This window comes from Monodon monoceros, unplaced genomic scaffold (assembly GCF_005190385.1).
Source record: "Monodon monoceros isolate NGI ecotype Baffin Bay Population unplaced genomic scaffold, NGI_Narwhal_1 Super_Scaffold_10, whole genome shotgun sequence".
In the NCBI taxonomy this organism is placed as follows: Eukaryota; Metazoa; Chordata; class Mammalia; order Artiodactyla; family Monodontidae; genus Monodon; species Monodon monoceros.
The window spans coordinates 14,664,568-14,682,177 of NW_021703766.1; the positions used below are offsets into that span (position 1 = coordinate 14,664,568).

The 17,610-nt window shown below is 39.8% G+C and overlaps 1 protein-coding gene across 6 annotated transcripts in view; it reads left to right on the forward strand.

The window, feature by feature from the left end:
• IST1 (IST1 factor associated with ESCRT-III) overlaps positions 1-17,610 on the forward strand; it is a 30,525-nt gene that overhangs the window by 11,297 nt on the left and 1,618 nt on the right. For 5 of the 6 annotated variants that reach the window (XM_029242639.1, XM_029242632.1, XM_029242658.1 and 2 more), the window contains 8 exons: positions 6,047-6,149; positions 6,583-6,763; positions 7,539-7,626; positions 12,517-12,600; positions 13,117-13,227; positions 14,433-14,627; positions 15,457-15,549; positions 16,597-16,645. In XM_029242639.1, coding sequence (XP_029098472.1) covers positions 6,062-6,149; positions 6,583-6,763; positions 7,539-7,626; positions 12,517-12,600; positions 13,117-13,227; positions 14,433-14,627; positions 15,457-15,549; positions 16,597-16,645 — 889 coding nt within the window. In that variant the 5' untranslated portion in view covers positions 6,047-6,061. Of the gene's footprint in view, positions 1-6,046; positions 6,150-6,582; positions 6,764-7,538; positions 7,627-12,516; positions 12,601-13,116; positions 13,228-14,432; positions 14,628-15,456; positions 15,550-16,596; positions 16,646-17,610 lie in introns of those variants that run through there. The other variant, XM_029242667.1, reaches the window with a different exon arrangement.

Sequence of the window (17,610 nt, forward strand, 5' to 3'; positions counted from 1 at the left end):
ATAGCTATCTATTCCCCTAACCAAATGAATAATCTGCATTTTATTTCATTTTTTTCCCTCACTAACATTAATTATATTATTTTAAAGATGGAATTTTGATAGGATTAGGGGCTAATAATGAGTATGTGGTACCTCACTTTTATTGTTTTTTTTTTTTTAATAACAAAGTGAATCAGTTATACATATACATATGTTCCCATATCTCTTCCCTCTTGCGTTTCCCTCCCTCCCACCTTCCCTATCCCACCCCTCCAGGCGGTCACAAAGCACCGAGCTGATCTCCCTGTGCTATGCGGCTGCTTCCCACTAGCTATCTACCTTACGTTTGGTAGTGTATATATGTCCATGCCTCTCTCTCGCTTTGTCACAGCTTACCCTTCCCGCTCCCTATATCCTCAAGTTCATTCTCCAGTAGGTCTGTGTCTTTATTCCTGTCTTACCCCTAGGTTCTTCATGACATTTTTTTTTTCTTAAATTCCATATATATGTGTTAGCATACGGTGTTTGTCTCTCTCTTTCTGACTTACTTCACTCTGTATGACAGACTCTAGGTCTATCCACCTCATTACAAATAGCTCAATTTCGTTTCTTTTTATGGCTGAGTAATATTCCATTGTATATATGTGCCACATCTTCTTTATCCATTCATCCGACGATGGACACTTAGGTTGTTTCCATCTCCGGGCTATTGTAAATAGAGCTGCAACGAACATTTTGGTACATGACTCTTTTTGAATTATGGTTTTCTCAGAGTATATGCCCAGTAGTGGGATTGCTGGGTCATATGGTAGTTCTATTTGTAGTTTTTTAAGGAACCTCCATACTGTTCTCCATAGTGGCTGTACCAATTCACATTCCCACCAGCAGTGCAAGAGTGTCCCTTTTCTCCACACCCTCTCCAGCATTTATTGTTTCTAGATTTTTTGATGATGGCCATTCTGACTGGTGTGAGATGATATCTCATTGTAGTTTTGATTTGCATTTCTCTAATGATTAATGATGTTGAGCATTCTTTCATGTGTTTGTTGGCAGTCTGTATATCTTCTTTGGAGAAATGTCTGTTTAGGTCTTCTGCCCATTTTTGGATTGGGTTGTTTGTTTTTTTGTTATTGAGCTGCATGAGTAGTCTCTCTTTTTAAAAATATTTATTTATTTATTTGGCTGCTCTGGGTCTTAGTTGTGGCATGTGGGATCTTTGTTGTGGCACGTGGGATCTTTACTTGGGGCATGCGGACTCTTAGTTGCAGCATGCATGCGGGATCTAGTTCCCCGACCAGGGATTGAACCTGGGCCCCCTGCATTGGGAGCTCGGAGTCTTAACCCCTGGACCACCAGGGAGGTCCTGTAAGTAGTCTCTTTATTAAAGTCTCACAGTACCCAGATGTGGATACTATGTGTTTCCAGCTAGGACCCTGATTGTTAGACTCCTTTAAAGGGGCACTGTGATTTTACTTATTTTTGTAAATTTGAACAAATACTATTACTGAATCGTAAGATTAGTAATTTAGGTTTATTTTTATCTGCTTTCTACAGTAGGTTTACAGTAGGGTTTTTGGGGGAGAGAAACTCCCCCACACATTCCCAGCCAAAAGATTAACAGTGAAATACAGACCTCACTTCAGTGTTTTCAACTTCATTCGCAGAGTTCGATTTATATTTGCAGCATAAAATATTTTTAAGCTCCTCTTTCAGAGAATTTTAGCGCTTTCTTCTTCAGAGTCCCTATTCTTATGATTGTTTGGGTTCCTTTCTTTTCCAAGCTGTTTCATTATGGTCCCAAATTAGCATTTGTGGATGCTGACCCATTTTAGGCAAATATGTGAAATAGAGATGTCTTTACACCCTCCAGAGTTTCTTCATGTTGCTAAAGCTACCCCCTTATTACCTGTCTCTTCCATTAACACTTTTGTGTCTTTCAGTATCTAGCCACTTTAGATACCTATTCTGATAAGTTGATCTTAATGTTTACTGATGAGTTAACATTTTGCTTTTCTAAGGAGGCAAATGAATTTATTTATATTATTCTTTGTCTTTTGATAGAAATTCCGAATTATATACTTTCTGAGGTAGATTTCATTTTTAGTGTTAGCTTTAATGTTAGTTCAAATTCCTTGGATTTGAAAAGAGTTTTACATATTGGAAAAACAATCTGTTTTTGTTTGTTTTTTTAGTCTAGCCTTTGTCTTTACATATGTGCTTTTTTTAAAACTCAGAATTTGGAGTCATCCTGCATATATAGTCATGCTTTTTAAACTAATATCATTAATAAATAAGTTAATAAATGCTTTTTATTTATTTATTTATTTGGCTGCGTTGTGTCTTCGTTGCTGTGTGTGGGCTTTCTCTGTGTGCGGTGAGCGGGGGTTACTCTTCATTGTGGTGCGCAGGCTTCTCATTGCGGTGGCTTCTCGTTGCAGAGCATGGGCTCTAGGCTTGCGGGCTTCAGTAGTTGCAGCACGTGGGCTCAGTAGTTGCGGCACACAGGCCCTAGAGCGCGTGGGCTTCAGTAGTTGCGGTGCATGGGCTCAGTAGTTGCCGCGCGTGGGCTCTAGAGCGCAGGCTCAGCAGTTGTGGTGCACAGCCTTAGTTGCTCCGTGGCACGTGGGATCTTCCTGGACCAGGGATTGAATCCATGTCCCCTGAATTGGCAGGCGGATTCTTAACCACTGTGCCAGCAGGGAAGTCCCAGTAAATGCTTTTTTAAAAATATTTTAGTGGCTACTTAAAATTCCATCGTAAATATATATAATTTAACTAGTAAGAACAGTATTTCATTATTCATATGGTTCATTATTTCAATTTTTTGGTCTTAAAATGTGCCGATAAATATATATATATATATATATATATATTTTTTTTTTTTTGCGTTACGCGGGCCTCTCACTGTTGTGGCCTCTCCCGTTGCGGAGCACAGGCTCCAGACGCACAGGCTCAGCGACCATGGCTCACGGGCCCAGACGCTCCGCGGCATGTGGGATCTTCCCGGACCGGGGCATGAACCCGTGTCCCCTGCATTGGCAGGCGGACTCTCAACCACGGCGCCACCAGGGAAGCCCCATGATAAATATTTTTGTATAAAATTCTGTGCATGAAGCTCTGATTATTTCCTTAGGTTAAGTTTCTAGGAGTAGAATTACTAGGTCAAAATGTATATGTTTTTAAGGCTTCTGAAAATAAAGTACAGATATGACTAATATTTTGTTTGCAAGTATTGACGGCATCTGATGATTATAGACTACTTAAGAACCACCGAGAAATCTTGACGTTTTTCTGTCATAACTGTATCAGACCCCCAGTATTGTTATCTTTTATCTGTGAGACGGTATCCACTGAAGAATTCAAATCCCATAATAATAAACTCCAGAGAACCATTATTTCTTTGTGGCCCTTACTGCAGTTGTTATTTTAGTTACTGATGTGATAAGTTTCTCTAACTAGGCTATAAACTTCCATAAGGGCAGTAACCGTGTCTGTTTTTCCTTACCAATATTATCTCCAGGGCCTGTCACAGTATAGTAGGCATTCAATAAATATTTGTTGAAGGGGGTTAAAAATATATATTGTATCACAATTGTTAGTACCAAAAATGATGTAGCACTGTATGATTAGGATTGTTTAATTGGATTTTGAATTCAGATGCACTTAGGTTTTATCCTTAGCTCTACCACTTAGTTGCTGGCTGATCTTGGGCAAGTGCCTGGTAGAGTAAATGTTAGTGCTAGTTACTGTTTCCCTGGCTGTTTTTCTAATTCCCATCTATCTCTGGTTATGAATACCTTCAGAACAGGAATACTGTATGGATCTAGTCAGCACCAGAACCTACTATAGCACCTGACATCATCTAAATAATTTTTGAATTGAAGTTTGTTTCTTTTTTTTTTTGTTTTTTTTTGTGGTACGCGGGCCTCTCAGTGTTGTGGCCTCTCAGGTTGCGGAGCACAGGCTCCAGACGCGCAGGCTCAGCGGCCATGGCTCACGGGCCCAGCCGCTCTGCGGCATGTGGGATCTTCCCGGACCGGGGCACGAACCCGAGTCCCCTGAATCGGCAGGCAGACTCTCAACCACTGTGCCACCAGGGAAGCCCTGAATTGAAGTTTTGAATTTAGGATTATGAGACATGTGGCATAAGCTGTAATTAATACCATGCTTCAGCTGTACTGAACTTGTGTTTCTCACAAAACTTCTTGTTCTTTCTAGTACCTGAATTTTACACACATCACTCCCTCTGCCCAGGATAGTCACACCCTCTTTTTACCTTACGAATATCTTGCTTGTCCTTCAGGACTTGGCTTAGGCTTTTCCTTCTCCTAGAAAGAATTCTGTAACATCCCTGAGCAGGTTGCATGTCTTTTCTCTAGAATAGGTTTTTTAATCTTGACACTATTGTCATTTTGGGCTGGATTTTTTTTTGTTTGGGGCGGGGGTGTTGTCCTGTTCATTGTAGGATGTAGGCAGCATCCTTGTATGCCTACTATATATGCTAGTACCATCTCCTGAAATCACGACAAACCAAAATGTCTCCAGTCATTCCCAAATGTCCCCTCTAGGCAAAATCACTTCCAGTTGAGTACTATTCTAGAATTCTAGTTCTTAGCAAATAGTAATGTAGTTGCCAGATATTCTTAGCTGTTTTTTTTCCAATAGAATTTAAGTTCTTTTGATCACAAGGACTGTGCCTTCTAAATTTTTTTATCTCCAGCATCTAGCCATTGTCTGTCATAGAGATAATCAGCAAATATTTGTTAAGTGGATTGAACATAATTTAGTATTATCATGGATCCCAGATATTTACCATTGTAAACTGGGACTTGGGTTAATTATTAAATGAAGTATAAAGGATTCTGCAGGCAATTTCACAAAAGGAAAATACATCTGATGTTTTCTGTTAGTGGTTTATGCACAGGCAGACATACTATTCCTAGTGTTTGTCCTTACATTGGGTATGTTTTTTGGTTTGTCTGTCCTTTGGTTACTTTGTTAGGCCTAGCTTTTGTTTGGATATTACATGTTTTGAAGTTCAGGTCCATAATTAATAGAGAGAAATAGTGCTGTCTTGATACAGAGTGCACAGTGGTCAATGCACAGTGTTATACCCTAAAGTCTTATGGGTGGAGGGAGTGGTTTTGTTGACTTTAACTCTGCTGTTCAGTAAAAGTCTTAGTAAATAATAGCCTTCTGTTGTCGAACTTTATTTTATTTTGCTTTTTGTTCTTAAATTTTTTTTACTGAAGTATGGTTGTTTACAGTGTTGTGTTCATTCCTCCTGTAGAGCAATGTGATTCGGTTGTATATATGTATACATTCTTTTTTTTTAATATTTTTTCCATTATGGTTTATCATAGTATATTGAATTTAGTTCTTTGTGCTATACAGTAGGACCTTGTTGTTTATCCCTGTTGTCGAATTTTATAGAGCAGTTTTTTTTTTTAACTTTTTTACCTCTTTGTATATTTCTTTGTAGGTGGGTAGATGTTAATGATATTTCTGTGATCTTGGGCAGTAGCTTGTTCCAAAGGCTAAGACTTAGTAGGAGGATTTGAGGAATTAAGGTGATAATATTTTTGAATTTAGTTCTAAATTTGATAATCTTTTCTTATTACTACCTCTTATCTTTTTTGGGGGAGAAGTAGGAGGCCTTCCAGCTTCTTTGTTTTTATCACCCCACTCCTACACCAGTACAGAGATAGATAATCATTTTATCCATCACCAGGTTCTTTCATCTCTGTGCTCAAAACAGATCTCAAATCCAATCACTTCTACCATCACCACTGCTAACTATCCCAGTCTAAGCTATTTTCATTTTTTGTTTGGACTGTTGTAATAGCCTTGTTCTTGGTTCTCTTGCTTCCATTATTATCCTCCCCCAATCAGTTCTCCACCCAACAGCCAAATGACCTTTAAAAAATGTGAGTCAGATTATGTTATTTACCTGTATTAGAAAACTACTCTGGTTTATAATGTCAAATAATCCACCCTCTAACTTGGTCTTAGTTCCTGAACTAATTTTAACTTGAAAGTAGTCACTGTGCTTCTTACCTTTTTCCAGGAGGAACAGCACAGCATGCTGGGCTCTGGATTTAAAGCTGAGCGTTTACGAGTCAATTTGAGATTAGTCATAAACCGTCTTAAACTCTTGGAGAAAAAAAAAAGTGAGTTATGCATGATTGCATTATATTTTCTTTCCCAAAATACACCACTGAGTTCTAGCACCTCAATATTGGCTCTTTCAGGCTAGCACTATGAAGTCTTAAGGATCCCATATCCTTTAGGTTTTGGATACATTTCTGCTGTCCTTTGTGACTAGTTAGACTGAATCACTTTGTTGCAGGGAAAGGAACATACTCTTGCTGTGGAATAGGTAACGTGACTCCATAGGTGGAAATTTCTGGCTACACAAACAATATTCTCATTTGGACGAGGTAGCAAATTCTAGACTAGATGAGATGAGACTAAATTTGCTAAGGGAGGGTGAGCTAGGATATAGTAGAAACACCCACTTTTCTGTTTTGGGGTGGATGTCTGCCTGCAGGCCAGGGCCCAGTATACTACTACTTTGTGACTGGAGTGGGATTTGTGCTTTAGCGGAACTGGCCCAGAAAGCAAGGAAGGAGATTGCTGACTATCTGGCTGCTGGGAAAGATGAACGAGCTCGAATCCGAGTGGAGCACATTATTCGAGAAGACTACCTTGTGGAGGCCATGGAGATCCTGGAGCTGTACTGTGACCTGCTGCTGGCTCGGTTTGGCCTCATCCAGTCTATGAAGTAAGCTGGTTTGTCTTTTTTTTTTTTTTTTTTTTTTTAAGCTTCATTGAGGTATGGTTATTTAGGAAAAAACTTCACATATTTAATGTGTACAATTTGACGAGTTTGGACATAGGCATACACCTGTACACCATCATCACAATCAAGTTAGAAAACAGTTATCACCTCCAGAAATTTCCTTGTGTCCCCCTTTTTTTGATAAGAACATTTAACATGAGATCTGCCTTAAACATTTTAAAGCACTCAATACAGTATTGTTTAACTGTAGGCACAGTGTTGTTCAGCACACCTCTAGCACTTTTTCATCTTGTATAACTGTAATGAAGTAAGGTATTTTAATTTGAAGACCTAAGTCAAATCACCTCTGGAATTTGAGAAAGGAGTAGTAATACTGGTCTCTTCCTACACGTAGGGCGATAGCACTAAGGGACTACCACTTCACATACCGAACAACATTCTTCCTGCTATTCACTTGAAGGCTTGATCTCAATGTAGACAACTGGTGAAAAGAAAATTTGGAATCTGAAATCAAGAGGCCTAAGTTTGAGTCTTGGCTCAACCATTTTCTGACTTTGTGACCTTGGGCTTGTTACTTAGTTTGTGTTTCCCCCTCCAAAATAGGATGACAGTGATGGCTTGAAGCCTAGAGTTATTGTGAGAATCCAATGAGATTTGTGAAATTGCCTTAGAGGCTATCAAGTATGGGATACAGATGATGGGGTTTTGTTTGTTTGAAAGAATGTTAAATTTTATTTATTTATTTTACCTTAATTAGGGAGTTAGATTCTGGTCTGGCTGAATCTGTGTCTACACTGATTTGGGCTGCTCCTCGACTCCAGTCAGAAGTGGCTGAGTTGAAAATTGTGAGTACAACCAGTTTCAGTGATGCATGAAGTTTTTCCTATTAGAAAGGTTGATAAATAAGTCACTTCTGCTTTTTTGACCACATATTTTTGTACCCTTCTCATGCTGCCTTTGAAAAAGTCTTTGTAGACTTGTTTCTTCCTCCTTTTCAGGCCTTATATCATGGAACAGAACAGTGTTTTCCAAACTTGAGTAATTTTTCTAAGGGGCAAAGTTACAAATATCCCCCGGTTTTTTCTTAAATTATTTTTATTGTAACGTTATTTAAGTATGTAAAAATAGAAGAGTTTTTATACAACTGTAAACCAGTAAAGTTAAAATAACATTAATTTAAGGGAACGGATGTTTTGCTTCATTGATTCATTCCACAAATATTTATTGAGCAGATGTTGTGAGTTGGGTGGGTACTGAGAGCACAGTGGTGAGCAAAGTTATGACACCAGCCCTACTCTTGTAGCTTAGAGTCTGGTAGAAGAGACAGAAAAATTCACTGAGAAATTGCCTGCCACATCGTGGATATGGTACTGACTGCTCAGGTACAAATTCAGTCGAGTTGTTTTCTCTCCTATTTTCTACATCTTTGCCAGTTATTCACTAGGAGATTGTCTCAGTCTTATCTCCCAACCTGTCTTATGAGATTTCCTTGTCTTCTGTATGTTTTTATTTATTTTTTATTTTTTTATTTTTTTGCGGTACACGGGCCTCTCACTGTTGTGGCCTCTCCCGTTGCGGAGCACAGGCTCCTAACGCGCAGGCTCAGCGGCCATGGCTCACGGGCCCAGCCGCTCCGCGGTATGTGGGATCCTCCCGGACCAGGGCACAAACCCATGTCCCCTGCATCGGCAGTCGGACTCTTAACCACTGCGCCACCAGGGAAGCCCTGTTTTTATTTTTTAAGAGCTCTTTTTAAGTCTCTGAATATGTATTTTTTTAATAGTCTATTATTTTTGTTTCATGGCTACAATGTCTTCTAACTCTCTGAGGATATTATAGTCCCTTTTTAACTTTTCTTGTTTCTGTATTGTTTCCTTCTATCTATTTCTTAGATTTAAACTATTTTTATAATAGAGGCTTTTCTGAAAGGTTTCATGGCCCTTGGCTGTTCATATTTAAGAGTGAGGTACTAAAAAGTGGATTGGAACCTCTTGTGTGCTTGGGTGGGCTTATTGCCAGATGCCAATTCATTGTTTGTTTGTTTGTTTCCCTTTTTTCCTTCCAGTTTCATTGAGAGGTAATTGACATATAGCACTGTATAAGATGTACAGCATAATGACTTGACTTACATACATCATGAAATGATTATCACAGTAATTTTAGTGAACATCCATCACCTCATATAGATACAAAATTAAAGAAATAGAAAAATTTATTTTTGTAGTGAGAACTCTTACTATTTACTCTCAGCAGTTTTCATATATAACATACAGCAGTGTTAATTATATTTATCATGTTGTGCATTACATCTCTAGTACTTACTTACCTTACAACTGGAAATTTGTAGTACCTTTTGAGTGCCTTCATCCAATTCCCCCTTCCCTCCCACTCCCTGCCTCTGGTAACCACAAATCTGATCTCTTTTTCTATGAGTTTGTTGCATGTTTGTTTGTTTTTGAAGTGTAATTGACCTACATTATGTTGTTCCTGTTACACAACATAGTGATTTTTTTTATACATTTCAAAATGATCACGGTAAGTCTAGTTATGATATGTCACCATACAAACACATTACTTAGTTATTGACTATATTCCCCACACTGTACATTTCATACTTGTGACTCATTTATTTTGCAGCTGGAACTTTGTACCTCTTAATCTCCCTCACCTATTTCCTCCTCCCACCCACCTCTTGCAACCACCTGATTGTTCTCTGTATCTATAATTCTGTTTCTGTTTTTGTTTGTTCATATGTTTTATTTTCTAGATTCCACATATAAGTGAGATCATATGATATTTTTCTTTCTCTGTCTGACTTATTTCACTTAGCATAATGCCCTCTAGGTCTGTCCATGTTGTTGCAAATGGCAAGATTTCATTCTTTTTTATGGGTAATATTCCATTGTGTATATGTACTGCATTTTCATTCATCTATTGATGGGCACTTGGGTTGCTTCCATATCTTGGTGGTTGTAAATAATGCTTCAGTGAGAATAGGTGTGCATATATATGTTTTTTCTAATTAGTGTTTTTGTTTTCTTTGGATAAATACCCAGGAGTGGAATTGCTGGATCAGATGTTAGTTCTGTTTTTAATCTTTTGAGGAATCTCCATACTGTTTTCCATAGTGGCTACACCAATTTACATTGCCACTAACAGTACACTAGTGTTCCTTTTTCTCCACATCATCACCAACACTTGTTATTTGTGGTCTTTTTTTTTATGATAGCCATTCTGACAGGTGTGAGGGGATATCTCATTGTGGTTTTGATTTGCAGTTCCTTAATTAGTGATATTGAGCATCTTTTCATGTGCCTGTTGGCCATGTGTTTGTTGTCTTTGGAAAAATGTCTGTTCAGATCTTCTGCCAGTTTTCTAATTGGATTGTATTTTGGTGTTGAGTTATATGAGTTTTTTGTATATTTTGGATATTGACCCCTTATCAGATATATTGTTTGCAAATATCTTTTCCCATTCAGTAGGTGGCCTTTTCATTTTGTTGATAGTTTCCTTCACTGTACAAAAGCTTTTTAGTTGGATGTAGTCCCATTTGTTTATTGTTGCTTTTGTTTCCCGTGCCTGAGACATACCCAAAAGAGTATTACTAAGACCAGTGTCAAAGAGTGTACTGCCTGTATTTTTTCCTAGAAGTTTTATGGTTTCAGATCTTAGGTTTAAGTCTTTAATCTGTTTTGAATTTATTTTTGTGTATGTGTTGAGAGAGTAGTCCAATTTTCCCAGCGCCATTTATTGAAGAGACTGTCTTTTCCCCATTGTATATTCTTGCCTCCTTTGTTGTAGAATAATTGCCCATGTAACTATGGGTTCATTTTTGGGCTCTCTATTCTGTTTCATTGATTTGTCTGTTTTTATGCCAGTACCATACTGTTTTGATGACTGCAGCTTTTTTAGTATAGCTTGGAATCAGGGAGCATGATACCTCCAGCACCAACTTATTGTTAAATGATCTGACTAAGCCCTTTCTTGAGGGAACTCTAGACTGTCAGGAACTAGTTTTCTTTCCTTGGATTGGTCATTTTCCTCAGAGAGGAGTTCTGTCTTCTACCTGGAAGGTATAAGCTGGCTGCATTTTTGAGAGCACAGGGAGAAGGAAGCCAAAGGTATCATTCCTCTCTTAGAGAAGATTTACACGTAATTCTCTTGTTGCCAGTATCTGCTCTCTGCTGTGCATGGAGCCCACAGTTCCTTTAGTTTAACCTCCCCAGAGAGTAAGCCTCCTGTATTCTGATAGGGTAGGGAGGGTGGTTATACAGTTTTGTGGGTAGGGGAATGGGAGAGGAGAGGCAACTACTTCTACTTTTAATGTAAATCTTGTTTATAGCCTCTCTTATACTCCTCCTTTATATCAAGATTAATTCCAGACGAAACAAAGATTTACATGTTTTTTTAAAAAAAATGAAACCTTAAAGAAACAAAGTTAGGCATTAAAAAAAATAATCTCATAGTGGAAAAGGCATAAACATGCCACAAAACCTAAAAGCCATAAACAAAGAGTGATAATATAAGTAAAAAAGATTTCTGCATAGTATAAAGCAGAACAGAAACCATCATTAAAAGACAAATAACAAACTTATAAGTACCCAGTACCACTGAAAGTCTACCTAACACTGAGTGCCCCCTCACTGAACTTCCAGGTATTGGGACCACTCTGGTCTAATAGCACTGTCATCTCCTGCCTGTACTAACTTCTTTTTTTTTTTTTTGCGGTACGAGGGCCTCTCACTGTTATGGCCTCTCCTGTTGTGGAGCACAGGCTCCAGATGCGCAGGCTCAGCGGCCATGGCTCACGGGCCCAGCCGCTCCGCAGCATGTGAGATCTTCCCAGACCGGGGCACGAACCGGCGTCCCCTGCATCGGCAGGCGGACTCTCAACCACTGTGCCACCAGGGAAGCCCTGTAGTAACTTCTTGAACGTTTTTTCTACATCTACTTTGGCTTCCTTTAGTCTGTTCACCATTCCATCAGAACAACTCAACTAAGGGTTCTGTTCAAAACACTGATCTGATCCTGTCACTACCCCTTGCTTTAAAGTCCTTTAGTAGTTTCCTGTTGTTCTTGTGATAGAAACAAAACTAATAAAGCCTACACGGCCCTGCACTGTCTGGCTCCCATCTGCCTTTCTTCATTTCCTACCACACTCTTCCTTTGGGCCTTGCACAAGAGGCTCACTGATTTTATTTTGGCTTGAGGATTGGCCCTGTTTTTCCAGCAGAGGCCTTTGCACATGCTGTTTTCTTTTCCTGGAATGTTCTTCCTTCCCTCCATGTTTAGTTAAGTCCTGATCATCCTTTACATCTCAGTGAAGCATCACTTTATCTGACTTTTCTGATCAGGTCTGATTCTACTGTTGTAAGCAGATAGTTTAGTGTACTTTTCCTTTCCCCTATCACAGCTGCATTTGTACCTTTATCTTTGTGATTATTTGAGTAATGATTGTTTTTACCCAGAGACTGTAAGATTTTATAAGAGTAAGTACAGTGTCTGTTTTTCTTCATCATTTGTAGTGTATAACATAATGCTTATAATAGAGTTTGGCACATAGTTGCAGCTCAGTGGATGGCTGGATAAACAAATAACTAAATGAATAAATATGTACCCTTTAAGGCTTTACAGATCTAGTCTTTTGGAAATCCTGTTTACTGTTAATAGGAGGACGCTTGAAGCCCTCTGTAGGAGTGGTTTCCATTTTTATTTACTGTTCTTTTTCTCTGTAGGTTGCTGATCAACTCTGTGCCAAGTATAGCAAGGAATATGGCAAGTTATGTAGGACCAACCAGATTGGAACTGTGAATGACCGGGTAATGAACATAATTGTTAAACATGAAGCAATGGGTGGGGTGGGGGCAGGTTATTTTTATTGCCTGCAGTGAGTCCAGTGGGTACCACTGTAATGTAGGGTTAATCTGGGATTGCACCTTTCATAGTAAGAGAAGAATGCTGTCTGGCAGTGCAGTCAGCTCCTTACCCCTGTCCTACACCTCTGATTGTGAAGCTTTCCATCATCCTGTGTCATTCCTGATTTTGTACCTTATCCTTTGTGCCACTTGTGATTTATGGAGGTAGAAGTGAGGTGGGGAGAAGGGGAGATGATTTCACATGTGGAAGGCAGCAATATCAGTCTTTGAGGCATATGTAACCAGAGAATGTGAGAGATATACGGGTCTTGTGCTTTGTGATTGAAAAAAATAATTTAACTGGATGGAGCTTTTTTTCCTCTCAATTTGAAATGTGAGGAACAAAGTTTAAAATTGATACAGGTTAGGCTTAGGCTGGTTGATGCAGATGCATCTTAACCCTGGATCTTTTACTTACAGCTAATGCACAAACTGAGTGTGGAGGCCCCACCCAAAATCCTGGTGGAGAGATACCTGATTGAAATTGCCAAGAACTACAATGTGCCCTATGAGCCTGACTCTGTGGTCATGGTACGTTTAGAGTCTTTTAGAATACAAAGGAAAATGAGTCTCTCGATATCACTGTCTTTGAAAACTAACCATTTTCTTTGCACTCAAGTTTGCCTGTGGGAGTTTAAGCCTTTGTCCAGTTAATGCCTCTGGGGTAACAAATACGCCTGCATCTCTCAGAGTATTTAGGGATCAGATGAGATGAATGACTGAAAACACTTTGAAAAGGTACAAACTTTGATACAAATATAAAGTGGCATTATTGCTACTTTTCAATGAAGTTCAAGGAATTGAGAGGCCCCTATGGGTAGCAAGAAAAGCCTCAAGACCCAGAACAGATCCTGAAAACATCTTTTGTGTGCCTGCCATGTGCTCCAGAAAGCTGAGAATACAGAAAATATATAAACAAGGTCCCTGTCCTAAAGAGGCTTACAGTGAAAGAAGGGCAGATATGCAAATAGTAAATCAGCAGTTCATGTTGACCGGGTATAGTATGTTTTGGTGTGCTGCTCAGACAACCCTCCCCCTGCCTGAACTACACATTTCAGGACAAACATTTATTCCGCCAGCTCTTTTTTTATTTTAAGTAAATTTATTTTTGGCTGCATTGGGTCTTCGTTGCGGTATGTGGGCTTCTCATTGCAGTGGCTTTTCTTGTTGCGGAGCATGGGCTCTAGGTGCACAGGCTTCAGTAGTGGGCTTAGTTGCTCCGCGGCATGTGGGATCTTCCTGGACCGGGGGTGAACCCGTGTCCCCTGCGCTGGCAGGCAGATTCTTAACTGCTGCGCCAGCAGGGAAGCCCCTCTCCCAGCTCTTGAGAGTATTGATGACTGGTGGCTCACGCAGCTGAGTGTCCCTCCAGCAGTGGCCCTCAGAAGACAGCTTCCTTACCCAGGGTCTTTCCTGGGGGCAGCCTGTATTTGGTAACTGGTCATTGCAGGGGATTAAAGACTCTGCCCCTTTGTCCCCAGTTGGGAGCACCTGCTGTAGTCCCAGCCTAGCTCCAGAACTCCCTGGGGGAATTAGCTGACCCCTTCGTTGTGAATGCATGGCAGCCCACCTTCTTCCTTTGCCCAGCCCGGCTTCCTTCATGTCCCCACAGGTGTCTGTCCCAAGAGACCTCTCCAGTAAACTTCTGTCAACGCTAATCTCCATCTCAGAGTCAGCTTCCTGGGGAACCTAGCTGGTGACAGGCCTAATGATACGGGTTTCTCTCTTTTTCTTAGGCAGAAGCTCCTCCTGGAGTAGATACAGATCTTATTGATGTTGGATTCACAGATGATGTGAAGAAAGGGGGCCCTGGAAGAGGAGGTGGGGGCGGATTCACAGCACCAGCTGGTGGACTTGATGGAACAGTGCCAATGCCCATGCCCATGCCATCTCCACACAGTCCTTTCTCATACCCTCTTCCAAAGGGACCAGTAAGTACACATACAAATAAATATGGATATAAATTCTAGAAAATGTTACAGAAGATGACAAGTTGGCTCTGTGAATACACTCAGGAATTGTAGGTTATCAAGAGGATTTAGCAGTAAGAATATTTGGTATTAGTTTATTGATCATATTGTGGAAAAAATAGCATTGGGATTTGGAGAAAATCTTTTGGTTCATCTGTAGGTAATGAAGTGGGAAAATCTAGAGAGATGGTACTAGAAAAACTCCTTTTCACGTAAGTTTCTTGAAACTTTGGGACTTGTAGGTATACTAGTAGCATTTTCCAAAAATGAATAACCAATACTTATTACCAGGTCTACCTCCTTCGTAGATAAGAAGATGAAAGTCATTGCTAGTAAGAAAGTCTGGGGACTTCCCTGGCAGTCCAGTGGTTAAGACTCCATGCTTCCACTGCATGGGGTGTGAGTTCGATCCCTGGTCAGGGGACTAAGATCCCACATGTTGTGCAGTGCGGTCGTCTCCTCTCCCCCAAAAAAGAAAGTCTGGTAAGAAGCTTCCCTTGTAGACATTGAGGCAATTTAGTAATTTGAAGAATAGCCTTTGGGTACAGATCTTTAAAAATCTGGATTCTTCCTGATCACATGTGGTCCTTTTAGGCACTTTTTCTTTTGGGGCTCTTGAATACATGTATTAAATATATATCTTGAATATATATATGTATTCAATGTGAATATATTCACATTGAGAAAATAGTTGTATACACACACATATTTATTTCTCCTTTCCTATTTACACACTTCAGAAATTGCAGATCGGGGTAATGTCTCTGATGTTGCCTTTCTCCTCTTGCAGTCGGATTTCAATGGATTGCCAATGGGAACTTATCAGGCCTTTCCCAATATTCATCCACCTCAGATACCAGCAACTCCCCCATCGTATGAATCTGTAAGTGCCTGAGCCTCTTTTATAAGCAGCAGGAGAGTGAATCCATGAAGAGAGAGCAAAATAATGGCCACAGGGAAGGCAAAGTTTTGATCAACTAGTACTGGCATTGCTCTATGCTTTGGATTCTTGTGTTGCTTTAATATTACCCTGGAAACGGGGGGTGGTGGTGGTGGTGGTGGCAGCATCGTTGGTGGCAATGCTTTGTCTGCAGTTAAGCCAGGAATCAGGAAGGAGCTGCAGATCCTGGAAAGTTGTGGTAGGGCACTTGATCAGACTTTTTTTTTTTAGACTAGGCAGAGAATCATATTGAGCTGGTACAGTCTTGGTACTAGAATAATTGAAATACCAGTTTTATAAATTCTCAACACTGTGTAAAGGAATAAGAACCAGATTTTTGTCTTAAACAGATAAGTGTCTAGTAAATTTCAGCCTATAGCATTTATTTTATATTTTAGTCTTATAGTTAGAGCTTGCTGTTATTGCTATATGGTAATGATGCCTCGAACTGTAGGTGGTTGTACCGGTTTTGGTTCAGAATTAGATGACTTTCCTGCCAGCCTTGTTTGCTCATCTAGGGAGATCGCCCTGTTCCTGAGCTTGCTTAGTGTTCTTTCCTTTGGTTTTTACATTGGGCCTGAATTTTTATGTTTTGGTTTTGCACGCATTGAAGCATTGCCCACAGCTGTTTCTAGGAACGAGGTAGAAGATCTTCGTTAGTATTTGAGGACTTGGTTCTTGGAGATGAATGCGGCGGTTTAGAATGCTTTCTCTCTGCCTGGAAGGTGAAGGTAACAGATTAAAGAGAGATGTTATGGTGTGGTAAGAATTTTCTTTTCCTCTGCTTGGCAGTTATGAGTTCAACATGGTATCTGTCTGGTTGGAAGAAGATCAGGAAAGGAGTATAGGGGGCGGAGGGGCAGTTTCTTTGGAGCAGTTTCTGTTGCTTTTGCTGAGCAGCTTAGCTTTTGCAACACACATGGGCTTATACCATTACTTTCACCAGTGATGCCATTGCTTACTCCTCTGGTCATGATCTTTGTGTTTCAGGTTGATGACATTAATGCTGATAAGAATGTCTCTTCTGCACAGATCATTGGTGAGTCAGAAACCCTCGAGAGTTTCTCAGTACTGAACCCTTTGCTGTTTTCTTATCTCTGTTCCTCCCTCAGATTGTTTTTATGCTTGTGGCATTCTACCTACGTGCCACGTTCTCTCCCCAAATGCAGTATGGTGGAAATAGAACTCAGGATTTCCCACTTCCAAAAAGAAAAGATCTTTCGTGGCTCCAAAGAATCTCCCCAGTTCCCTGTTTCTGTTAGTGATATCATTATTCTTTTTCACCTTGCAGTTTTCAGTCATCCTCAGGTTCGGTGTATTCCTGCTGCTTCCATTTCCACTGTGCCTGGAAATACCAAAATTTTTTTAAAATTTGGGCATTAAAGAGGGGGAAACACATAAATCATAAGTGTATAGCTCAGTGACTTTTCACAAAGCAAGCATGCTCATGTAGCCATTCACTGAAAAATTAAAACACTACCAGCACTTCAGAAACCCAGAGGGGAATATTTTTTAAAATTGGGACAGTTTCATTGAGGTATATTTTACATACAAAAAATACACAGAAGTGTATATTGTGATGAGTTTTGATGTGTCTCCACACATACATTATGTAACCACCACCTCAGTAAAGATACAAAACATTTCTGTCACCCCAGAAAGTTACCTTGTGTTCCTTTCTAGTTAGTTCCATCCCAGAGGCAAGCACTGTTCTTATTTCCTAAAACTATGGTTTAGGTTGCCTGTTCTAGAACTTAGATACAAATGGAAACATACAGTAGGTAGAGAGGGCGATGATTTAAAACGGAAGACTAGAAATACAGATCACATTCTGTTACATCAAACGGTATGGATGTTAACATTCCATATAAAATTTTTTTCCCATAAGCCTTAAAGAGTAGCTCATCCCAATAGAATTCTAGTACCATTTCTTGGACTTTCTTATTATGGGAGTAGACCTTTGTGAAAGGGGACAGTCCATTGAAATGAATGCTGTGTACCTAA